At 40.8% G+C, this 12496-nt stretch overlaps 1 protein-coding gene across 6 annotated transcripts in view; it reads left to right on the top strand.

The window, feature by feature from the left end:
* sh3tc2 (SH3 domain and tetratricopeptide repeats 2) overlaps window positions 1–12496 on the top strand; it is a 147581-nt gene that overhangs the window by 112333 nt on the left and 22752 nt on the right. For all 6 annotated transcript variants that reach the window (XR_009645539.1, XM_060837098.1, XM_060837096.1 and 3 more), the window contains 2 exons: window positions 10697–10889; window positions 11505–11581. Coding sequence is in view for 5 of the 6 variants with exons in the window: in XM_060837098.1 (XP_060693081.1) it covers window positions 10697–10889; window positions 11505–11581 (270 nt within the window). In the remaining variant the exon portion in view is untranslated. The remainder of the gene's footprint in view (window positions 1–10696; window positions 10890–11504; window positions 11582–12496) is intronic.

Consider the following 12496-nt stretch of genomic DNA (forward strand, 5'->3'; position numbering starts at 1 on the left):
CATCCATTGCTGCTAATCAGCTTTTCAAGTTTGGAATGAAACTTTTTTGTGAAAAGCAATTGTAAATACTATTTCACTTTTATGTAAAGTTGTTATAGTCCAGAGGGCCATAGGGCTGCTCTCTCATTGGAGAGAATTAATGGAAAGTGAGTTTAACCTGAGGGTCACTATGCTTCAGGCGAGAAATGAGGATGTGAAGGCCAGCACCTTCATAAGAACTTCAAAGTTAACTTTCAAAGCCATAGAGGTAAAGACATTTACATTATTTCCTGATAAAGAGCTTATGCCCAAAACATCGATTCTCCTTCTCCTCAGATGCTGCCTGAACTGCTGTGCTTTTCCAACACCACACTCTCGACCCACATTTACATCAATGGTTGGTATTAATTGACTGTCTTCATGGGCCCGATTATATACAAGGGGGTGAGGATAAAAAATGCAATTGTGCAAAGAAAGCCTGGTTTGATCGAAGCTTTGACTAGTTTAACAGTAGGGCCATCTTATGCAGTCATTTATTTTTATTTTGCTTCCCATTCAGTTCCAGGGTGCAATATTAAATAGGTTTAATAGAGTGAACTTGAGATACCACCCAAAATTCAAGGAATTGTGTGCATTTGCTGAGAAACATGCTCCACAAATTTTAATATTTAGTTCCTTAATTGGACCCTCTCCTATTTGCCATGAGGGCTTAATATTGAAACTTATATTTCGATTGTGGCAATTGACAATCCTTTAAGGCTGTTTGAATGTCGCTTTTGATAATAGTTTGAGAGCTTAGTAGTACGTGAGAGCATTTTCATTTGCCACTGTATCAATAATTCCCCAGTGGGGTACTTACTGGTGAGGCATGATGGAAAACCGTAAATTACTGGCCTGACTGGCACTCCTTGTGAATGATATTCTTTGCCAGGGTGCATGACCATGGAATCTGACTTCACTTTACTCAATTATGCTTTCCCTTCTTTAACCTTGTACTGAAATACTTAGCTTTGCTTTTCACTTTGTGTTGAGTAAAGATAAGACTACAAATTTGTTGTGTCTAAATCCCAAAAGCTCATCCAACTCATCCACACTATATTACTTGTGAACACTTAACTGCACTTCCTTCCAAAGCTCATTTCTGTCGAAGGACATGTATCCCATTAGATTTATGGTTCAAGCAGCAGTCAGAAATCTATTCTCAATGCTGGAAATTTAAAGTCCTCTTAGGGCTTAATCAGTAGTCACAGGGCAACCTCATGCATTTAAAATGGCTTTGATAGATTCTCTTGTGCTTCACTGATAAATATGCACAATTTATACTGGGAGTCGTGTTCAACAATAACATGAAGTATATGTTTTAGCTAGGACCATAAAATCCCTACTATGGAACCAGGCCATTTAGCCCAAGTCCACACCGACTCTCCAAAGAGTAACCTATCCAGACCCTTCCCCTACCCAATTACTCTACATTTGCTCCTAACAAATGCAGCTAACCTACACATCCTTGAACACTGTAGACAATTTAGCATGGCCAATACACCTAACCTGCACATTTTTTTGGATTGTGGGAAGAACCTGGAGCACCCGGAGGTAACCCATGCAGACACGAGGAGAATGAGTAAACTCCACACAGTCACCCGAGGCTGGAATCAAACCTGAGTCCCTGGCACTGTGAGGCAGCAATGCTAACCACTGAGTCACCAAGCCAGCTGTTTTTTTAAGATTTGCAAATGTGACTAAGCAGTGCAGCACACACACTTGCATATGTACAGTATAGTGCCAGTTTAGCTGAATATTTCCCAGTGTTGAAGAGATGTCCTCTGGCCAGTCAGTGATGATACATTCATTATCCTTTTGCTTTGTAGCATATTCATTACATTGTATGATCTGCTTATGATGAAGGCCTCCACCAGCATGCTTATTGTAGTTCAACTTCATTAACCATCAGGAGACTTCTGTTACAGATCATGATCATTTATTCGCACATATAAAAACAGAGTCGACTTTAACCTTCTAAAACTGAACTCTGGCAAAACCCACAAGGTCTTATCTCTTACATAGTTTAAATAACATCCTCAACTTCTAATCTGATCAATTGACAACCGAATGTTAGCCAGATGTCACTTATTTCCCACGTATATTCGGCAGTATTCGTGTTCTATACAAGGCCTTTCCTTATTGTGTTGATTATGTCAAATCAGTTGCGTCCTTTCTTCTATCATTTATTCAGCTGTCCCGATGCTCTCATCTCATTACTTATTCTGTCTAGAGTATACTTGCTAATGTTCTGTTTATATTTATTTTACCTAAAACACTTCTAACTAAAACTGTGAAACTCCTTTTAACCCCTTCAGCTTCCACCCAACCCCCAGCCCCACTCGTTTTGTCCCTTGACCTATTATTATTACAAAGGTATTATCCTTTGTCCTTGTGCTCTTCCCCACCCAGGGGATACTGGTCAGGTATTGCACTTAGGAATGTACTTAGTTATACCATTATTATAAGTTGGCTCAACAATATGGGCTCATGTCTTATGTGTTTTGGCCCTGCATTATCTGAAATGCGAACTGATCATCTTTGTGTGTGTTTCAAGTGAACCAAGTAGTTAAGAACCATTATCACTGGGTGATAACCAAATATGGATGAAGATCCAAGTCCAGCAGCATATCTGCACATTAAATCCCCATTTCCGAAAAGCCTCATAACTAGGTGGCTATTTGTTTGACCCTGTCGATGCTCAAGCATGTCCTGCAGTGTGTAATATTCTTAGTCCTCAATGGGGTAGGATTTTCATTTCTGAAGAAGAGTCATGTCAGGCTTGAAACATGAACTCTGTTTCTCTCTCTAGATTTACTGCCAGACCTACAAAATTCCTCTAGCATCCTCTGTGTTTGTTTGCTTTGTGTTGGTCTGCTCTGCATACTACAGGAGATATCAAACTCGGATTTAATTGGAGATGGGTGAACTTTAATCTAATCAAATATCTCTGCAAATTGTGTATGCATGAAACCCGGGGCAACCCGAAAGCCACTTTCACAAAAGTTTAAAGTGATACATTTGGGGAAGGTCCTCATCTTCAGAGATTTTTAACTCGACAGTGAATTGTCACTGTTGTGATGAAAATCTGAGCAATGTTTTTCCTCTCATGTCCACCACAGCTATGTTGCTCGACTGATGTCCTAAGATTCCTCATTACTACCAAAAATGTCATCTGATTTTCCAACAATAGGCATATTGTCAGCTATGGAATAATGCTGATAATTATTTTATGTTGGCAATGGGCCCAGTCCATCTGTTAAATGCAAAACGAGTCTTTTGTTGACAAATAGGCATATCCTTCTGGTTCCACTAAAGGGACTTAGTTCCACTTAGAGCACAGTCCTGCATGAAGGCAACAAGTCATGCAGAGATAGTGGACAATCACAATTAACCCTTCAAATACTTCACCTAATAACTGATAGACAGTGGGACAGACAGGATGATGAGTTCATAGCAATCCACGAATACAAAGACTTACTTTGCAGCAATGTGCAGGAGTGTGAACACTGACTGATTTATCCTTCTTCCTCACCTAGTGACATTGAGAGTGGTTGTATGCAGACTTGAGTTTGGAGCTAAGATCCATAAAACTGAACTCTAGAAAATGTGATAAAAGGGAAACAATGTATAAATCAAGATAAGTTATGGTTTGCAGATACCAAGCTTAAATGTAAATTTTTAGGTGACAGTGTGAGGGTTGTAGAACCACAGAAATGGTGTATTGCAGAAGGCCATTCAACCCATCATGCCTGCACTGGCTCTTTAAATGTGATTTATTACCCAAAGCTAATCTTCTGCTTTATCCCACAACCTGACATGTTATTTTTATCCAAATAATTGTCTAACACCTTCTTGAATGCCTCAATTGAATTTGGCTCCACCAAATCTCCAGGCACTAACTAAAAGATAAAGTGACCATTGCCTTAACAGATCACGAGTTGCTCTCCAGAGAGAGGTAACTGCTGGTGGTTTAATCTGAGAGTCAGGAGAAAGTGAGGACTGCAAGATGCTGGAGATCAGAGCTGAAAATGTGTTGCTGGAAAAGCGCAGCAGGTCAGGCAGCATCCAAGGAGCAGGAGAGTCGACGTTTCGGGCATGAGCCCTTCTTCAGGAATTCCTGAAGAAGGGCTAATGCCCAAAACGTCAACTCTCCTGCTCCTTGGATGCTGCCTGACCTGCTGCGCTTTTCCAGCAACACATTTTCAGCTCTAATCTGAGAGTCACCAAATCTCAGGCAAGAGGCAAGGTTGAGAAAGTGGGGACTTTGTGTAAATCTCAGCCACTCTGGGAATTGAACCCATGCTGTTGACGTCACTCTGCATCACAAACCAGCCAACTAAGCTAACTGACCTCCACAACTACTAGCTTGTCCTCACTTCACTCATGCTTCTTTTGCAGATCACTTTAAATCTCTTGTTCTTGTTTATTTTATGAGAAGGAACAGTTTCTCTCTATCTGCTCTATCATTTGCGCATGAAAACCTTTAGCAGATCTCCTCTTACAACAGTTATCAACGGAGAGAAGAAGGTTAACTTCTTTAGTCCATCCTCATAGTTCTCCATCTCTGGAACCAATCTTGTATATTGTTTCTGCACTCTGTCCAATGCATTTACATGTTTCCTAAATTCCAACGGAAGCATACCAGGACTAGAGTCCTAGTGAATCACATAACTAGGGCTGTGAATAGGGCTTTTAACAAAGTAGTGGATGGGTGGGTTCAGTTGCATGGAAAATTATGGAAAAAGTTAAAGTTGTTGGGGGGATGGGGAGTGGGGTGGGTGTAGTGCTTAGACAGGGTTATTAAAGTTTTCAGAACTAATATTAGACCAGAGGATGGAAAAGTTCAGGAATCTAACTTCAGGTACAGCAGATTAGGGAAAGACCATGAGAAGTGGGGCAGTCAATGCTCCAGAACTTGTCACACCCCTAGCCAAGCTCTTTCAATATACTTACAACACAGGCATCTACCTGAAAATTGTCTAGATATGTCCTGTACGCAAAAGGCAGGGCAAATTCAACCCGTCCAATCTGTTCAGTAAAATGATGGAAGCTGCCACCAACAGTGCTATCAAGCAGCTCCTGCTCAGTGTCGCAAGTTTGGGTTCCTTCACGGCCACTCAGCTCCTGACCTCATTACAGCCTTGGTTCAAACATAGACAAAGACCTGAATTCCAGAAAGCAGGTGAGAATGACAGCCCTTGACATCAAGGCCGTATTCAACCAAGTATGGCATCAAGGAGCCCTAGCAAAACTGGAATCACCAAGAATTGAGGCAAACTCTTCGCTGGTTGGAATCATAGCTAGCACACAGGAAGATGGTTGTGGTTGTTGAAGGTCCATCATTTCAGCTCCAGGCCATCTCTGTAGGAGTTCCTCAGGGTAGTGACCAAGGCCTAACCATCTTCAGGTGCTTCATGAATGACCTTCTCTCCATCATAAGGGCAGAAGTATGGATGGTTGCCGATGATTGCACTGTGTTGAATACCATTCGCTATTCCTCAGGTACTGAAGCAGTGCATGTCCAAATGAACAAGATCCAGGCTTGAGTTGATAAATGGCAGGTAACATTTGCACCACACAAATGCCAGACAATGCCTATCTCCAATAAGAGACACTCTCACAACTGCACCTTGACATTACCATCACTGAATCCTTCACTATCAACATCCTCGGTGTTACCATTGACTAGAAACTTGACTGGATCATCACATAAACACAATGGCTACAAGACCAGGTCAGAGGCTAGGAACACTACAGCAGATATCTCCCCTCCTGATTCTCCAAAGCCTTTCCATCACATGTAAGGCACAAGTCAGCTGTGCAATGGAATACTCCCCACTTGCCTGGATGGATGCAGCTCCAATGATGCTCAAGAAGCTTGACACCATCCAGGACAAAGCAGCCCACTTAATTGGCACCATGTCCACAAAAAGCCATTCCCTCCACCACTGATGCTCAGTAGCAGCAGTGTGTGCGATCTACAAGATGCAGAAATTTTCAAAAGATCCTTTGACACCATCTTCCAAACCCACAACCACTTCCAACTAGAAGCAGATGGCGTTTAAATCAGATAAATGCGAGGTACTGTATCTTGGGTAAGCAAATCTTAACAGGACTTGTACACTTAATGGTAAGGACTTAGCGAGTGTTGCTGAACAAAGAGACTTCGGAGTGCAGTACATAGCTCCTTGAAAGTGAAGTCGCAGGTAGATAAGATAGCGAAGAAGGCGTTTGGTATGTTTTCCTTTATTGGTCAGAGTATTGAGTACAGGGGTTTGGAGGTCAAGTTGCAGCTGTACAGGGCATTGGTTAGGCCATTGTTGGAATATTATGTGCAATTCTGGTCTCCTTCCTACTGGAAAGGTGTTGTGAAACTTGAAAGGGTTCAGAAAAGATGTACAAGGATGTTGCCAGGGTTGGAGGATTTAACCAAAGGGAGAGGTTGAATAGGTTGGGGCTGTTTTTCCTGGAGAGTCAGAGGCTGAACCTTATAGAGGTTTATAAGATCATGAGGGGCATGGATAGGGTAAATAGACAAAGTCTTTTCCCTGGGGTGGGGGAAATCCTAGAGGACATAGGTTTATGGTGGGAGGGGAAAGATTTAAAGGAGACCCAACGGCAACTTTTTCACTCAGAGGGTGGTACATGTATGGAGTGAGCTGCCAGAGGAAGTGGTGGAGGCTGGTACAATTGCAACATTTAGAAGACATCTGGTTGGATATATAAATAGGAAGGTTTTGGAGTGATATGGGCACGGTGCTGGCAGGTGGGACTAGATTGTGTTGGGATATCTGATCAGCATGGACAGGTTGGACTGAAGAATTTGTTTACATGCTGTACATCTCTATGACTGATGAAGGACAAGTGCAGGAGATACACGGAACACAACCAACCTTCAGGTTCCCTTCGAAGCCTCTCATCATCCTGACTTAGAATTGGAAATATATCACTGTTCCGTTTTGTCAGTGGGTCACAATTTGGGAATTCCCTCCCCAAAGACATTGTGAACCAACCTACAGCACATGGATTCCAGCACTTCAAGAGGGAAGCTCATCACCATCTTCTCGAGCGCATTTAGGGTCAGGTAATAAATTCTGGCCAGGCAACAAAGCCGTTCCACAAATTAATAAATTGAAAAGACAGAGAGTGTTGTACTTAAATGCACACAGTATAAGAAACAAGGTAACTTAGCTTGTCACACGGATTGAAATTGGCAGGTACCATGCTACAGGCATCACAGAGACTTGGCTGCAATGGGATGATGGCTGGGAACTAAATATCCAAGAATATACATCCTATCAAAACAATAGTCAGATATGCAGAACAGGTGGGGTTGCCTTGTTAGTAAGAACTGAAAGTACTGTATATCAATAGCAAGAAGTGATATAGCATCTGAAGGCATAGAATCTGTGTGGGCAGATTAGAAGAACCACAAAGGAGAAAAGACCTTGACAAGAGTTATATACAAGGCGCTGAATAATTGTCATGATGTGGGGAATAAAATAATTTGAAAGATGGAAATCAGTTTGGTAGTTAATCCCGAGCAAAGGAATTTGTGGAATATCTACAAGATGGTCTTTTTTTTTGAAGCAGTTTGTGGTTGAGGCCACTAGGGCTCTGGCAATTCTGGATTGCATTCTGATGCATAATGAGGCAGACTTGATTAGAGTGCTTAAGGTGAAGAAACCTGTAGGGGACAGTGACCATAATATGATAGAATTCATATTGCAATCTGAGAGGGAGAAGCTTGAATCAGATGTAATGGTATTACAATTGAATATAAGTAACTACAAAGACATGAGGAAGGAGTTGGCCAGAGATGATTGGACAGGGAGGCTAGCAAGAAAGATGGTAGAGCAGCAATGGTAGGAGTTTCTGGGGGTATTTCAAGAGCCACAGCAGAAATTCATCACAAGGAACAATAAACATAGTAAGGGTAGGATGAAGCAACCAAGGCTGACAAGGGAAGTCAGGGATAACAAAGACAAAAGAAAAAGCATACAATGTGGTGAATATTAGTGGGAAGCCAGAGGATTGGGAAGTCTTTAAAAACCAGCAGAGGACATCTAAAAAAAGCAATAAGTGGCGAGAAGATGCAATATGACAGTAAGGTAGCTAGTAATATAATAGAATATTGTAAGAGTTTTTCTTAAATAGCTAAGAGAGAGGCTTGATTGGGTATTGGACCATTGGAAAATGAGGCTGGAGAAGTAGTAATGGGAAGCAAAGAAATGGCAGAGGAACTAAACAGGTACATTAGTCTTCATGGTGGAAGACACAAGTAGCATACTAGAACTTACAGAATCAGGGGTTAGAGGCTATCACTAAGGAAAAGGTGCTGGGGAAGTTGCAAGATCTGAAGGCAAATAAATCACCTAGATCAGATGAACTAGACCCTAGAATTCTGAAGGCGATAGTTGAGGAGATTGTAGAGGCATTGTCAGTGACCCTTCAGGAATCACTGGAGTTGTGGAGGACCACAAGGACTGGTAAATGGCTAATTAAGCATCCCTATTTAAGAGGGGAGAGAGGCAGCAAATGGGAAATTATACGCTGGTTAGCCTGGCCTTGGTCATTGGTAAGATTTAAGGTTCTATTATTAAGGATGAGATTGTGGAGTACTTGGAAGTACATTCTAAAATAGTGTTGAATCTGTATGGCTTTGTCAAGGGAGGTCATGCCTGACAAATCTGTTAGACTTCTTTTGAGCAGATAATGAATAATAGACAAAGGAAAGCAGCAGACGTGGTGTATTTGGATTTCCGGAAGGCCTTTGACAAGGCGCCACACAGGAGGCTGTTAAATAAGATAAGAGCCAATGATGTTAGTGGCAAGCTACTGGCATAGATAGAGGATTGACTGACGGGCACAAGGCAGAGATTAGGGATAAATGGGTCTTTTTCAGGATGGTAGATGGTGACTAGTGGAATTTTGCAGGGTCCATATTGCGGACCACAACCATTTATGTTATGCATTAATTATCTAAATGAAGGAACTGAGGGCATTGGTGCTAAGTTTGCAGATTACCATAAACATTGGTGGAGTGGGAGGTAGTGTTGTGAAAGATTTGGACAGTCTAGGAGAGTGGGAAAGAAAATGGCAGATGTAATATAATGTGAGAAAGTGTACTGTTATGCACTTTGGTTGGAAGAATGGGAATGTAAACTATTTTCTAAATGAGGAAAAGCTTAGGAAATCTAAACCACAAAGTGCCTTATGAGTCCTAGTTCAGGATTCTCTAAAGTTTAACATGAAGGTTCATTTGGCAGCTAAGAAAGCAGATGAAATATCAGATTCATTTCAAGGGGGCTAGAATACAATAGCAAAGAAGTACTGCTTTGGTTGTATATGGTTTTGGTCAGACCCCATTTGGAATATTGTGATCAGTTTGGGCCCCATATCTAAGGAAGGATATGCTGCTGTCCAAGAGGGTCCGGAGGAGGTTTACAAGAATGATACTAGGAATGAAGAGCTTATCACAGTTGAGGACTCTGTGTCTGAACTAAATAGAGTTTAGAAGATCTGACTGAAACTTATCCGAGAGGCTTGGATAGAGTGGACATGGAGAAAATGTTTCCACTGGTAGGAGAGACCACAGAGTCATTGCAATGTATAGCATGGAAATAGACCCTTCAGTCCAATTTGTCCATGCCGATCAGATATCCTAATCTAATCTAGTCCCATTTGCCAGCACTTAGCCCATATCCTTCTAAATCCTTCCTATTCACATACCCATCCAAATGCCTTTCAAATGCTGCAATTGTATCAGCCTCCACCAGTTCCTCTGGCAGCTCATTCTATACACACACAACCTTCTGCATAAAAAGTTGCCCCTTAGGTCCCTTTCATTTCTTTTCCCTCCCACCCCAAACCTATGCCCTCTAGTTCTGAACTTTCCCAGGCCCCAAAGGCAAGCCTCCAAATGAAAGGATGATCATTTTGAACTGACATGAGGAGGAATTTCTTCAATGAGAGGTTAATCTGTGGAATTCATTTCCACAGAAGGCTGTGGAGGCCAAGTCACTGAGGGTATTACAGACAGAGGTAGGTTCTTGATTTGTAAGAGATATTAAAGTTGCAAGGAGAAGGCAGAAGATTGGTATTGAGAAACATATCAGCCATGATCGATTAGTGGAACAGATTCAGTGGGCCAAATGGCATAATTTTGCTTTTGTATCTTATCATCTAGTATGTACATAATACTTGAACTGAGGTCTAACAAGTGCCTTATACAAGTCCAACATCACCTCCTTGCACTTGTACTCTATGTTACTATTTATAAAGGATACTATACACTTTGGTGCCTGGTCTCTCCATCTGCCTGCCACTTTCAATTCACTGAACACCTATACACCCAGATCCCCTGTTCTTGTATCCCCTTTAGAAATGTACACAATTTTTATATTGTCTTTCACTGTTCTTCCTACCATTGAGCTGTTTAATCGGTTTTGAGCTTATTCCACCTAAGGAAATGCTGAATTGTTTTGCTTTGTGATGAATTCAAGTGCCACAATAATATTTGCAACCCAATAAATTAAATTGGCAAAATTGTGTTCATTGCTGCAATTAGATTTCATTAACAAATGTAAAAGGAAAGTTTACGCCACTGTTGTGCTGTTAATTGTATCTTAATTTTGTTAAAAGTTATCTGAAATTGTTGTGTTTCTATGTCAAGGGCCCTTCTTCACCAGAATCTTATCGAATATTCTGAAGAATGAAGAGGAAGACGTGCACATCTGCAAGGATGACCTCATCATGCTTAAAGATATTGGAAATACCTTAAAATGGGAAGCAACTTCACTTTCGACCAATGAAACGGGCCTTCTTCCGGTATCTGCACCACAGGCTCTTCTCTACCCTTTTTACCAGTACGGAAAATAATCTCTCCCATTTGTATTTTTCTTGGTGGAAAATTATAGAACCTCCCTTAAAACTCACTTAACTGCGTTTGAGTCTTCTGCCTGTTTCTGCCATATAGAGAAGCTGGAAAGTTGCTTTTCTGCCAGAACATAATGACATAGCGTTAGGATTCCTGCTTTTGGAAAATAAGGTGACAAAATTCAATTGTGTTTCCACTTGTCCATTTTAACTTCAGTGAAGTGAGAAACTCACAGGGAAAACCCACTGTATCACAAATCACTTTTGTTTCAGTTTCAAAATGCAACTGCAGTATTAAAATGGAACTATATTAGGATTGTTGTGTATATCTTCTTTAATCTCAGAAGAATATATAGTCTCCCTTAAAACACAGATTACAATTTTGATTCAAGCTGTTTGGTCTAGTTTGAAAATATATATCTTAGTCAATGAAGTGACATCCATACCTAGATTAAGGCTAATTGAAAAGAAATTACAGCACTCGAAGGCATATTTTGAAGAATCTGAAACATTTCAAACATCTGTTTTGAATATTTATTTTTTGACTAATATTTTATTGCTTATTAGTCGCTGATTAGTTACAATACAGTGGCATTCATTCACAGATGGTTCCTGAAGGTCAGAGCAGGAAAATTCAATGGATATAAGGAAGCTAAACAGCACCGCTTTGCTCAGTCAGTCGGTAAGTAAAATAATTTCGCATTTCTCCTACAATAGATTCTCATTTCTATCATTTAATCAATAGATAGGAGATTCAGGTGAGTTTCAATTTTACGTTCACTAAATTTAGGTATTGGGAGTGGAACACTTTCTTTTACTATTTTGTTGCACTCGACACTTGTTGTTTAAGTATAGTATACAGCCAGCTAGAGAATTAACTCTGAAAAATGCTCATTTGTCTCAAATTATCCTCCTTTCCCATTGTTATGGTTTCGCAGGGTGAGTGTGTTAATTTCCAACAAATTTGATGGGGTGATGAGTTTTATATGGGCGAGAGAATCTAATGAAAGCCTATGCTGTGTATTTAGGTAAAAGGAAGTTGGTGAACAATATACTTTATTTAAAACAAAATCGAATCTGAAGAATTAACTTCTTGAGGAAATGGTGCAAAAAGTATTTGTCTAAGAAGAGAGTGGGACTTGTACACTTACAAATGGCAGTCAGCATTTGATTAAACTTATTTGTTCATGAGACGTTGGCATTGCTGGTTAGGCCAACATTTATTATTCGTCCCTTATTGCCCTGGAGAAGGTAGCAGTGAGTTGCCTTGAACCACTGCAGTTCTTGAAGTGAGGAGGTGTCTGCACTGCTGTTAACAAGGGAGATCCAGGATTTTGACTCAGCAACAGTAAAGGAATGCAATGTAGTTCCAGGTTACAATGGTGTGCGGATTTAGGTTATAGGATGTGGAAGGAATTGTTCCCTTGTATCTGTTGCTTTTGTGGTGGAGGTCACAGGATTAGAAAGTGCTGTCAAAGGAGGCTTGTTAAGTCATTGCAGATCATCTTGTAGATGGGCGAGAGAATTACAACCTGTGTATCAGTGGTGAAAGGACAGTTGAAAGTAGTGGATGTGATGCCATTAAGTGGGATGCATT

The sequence above is a fragment of the Hemiscyllium ocellatum genome, chromosome 16, assembly GCF_020745735.1.
Source record: "Hemiscyllium ocellatum isolate sHemOce1 chromosome 16, sHemOce1.pat.X.cur, whole genome shotgun sequence".
NCBI classification, from domain to species: domain Eukaryota; kingdom Metazoa; phylum Chordata; class Chondrichthyes; order Orectolobiformes; family Hemiscylliidae; genus Hemiscyllium; species Hemiscyllium ocellatum.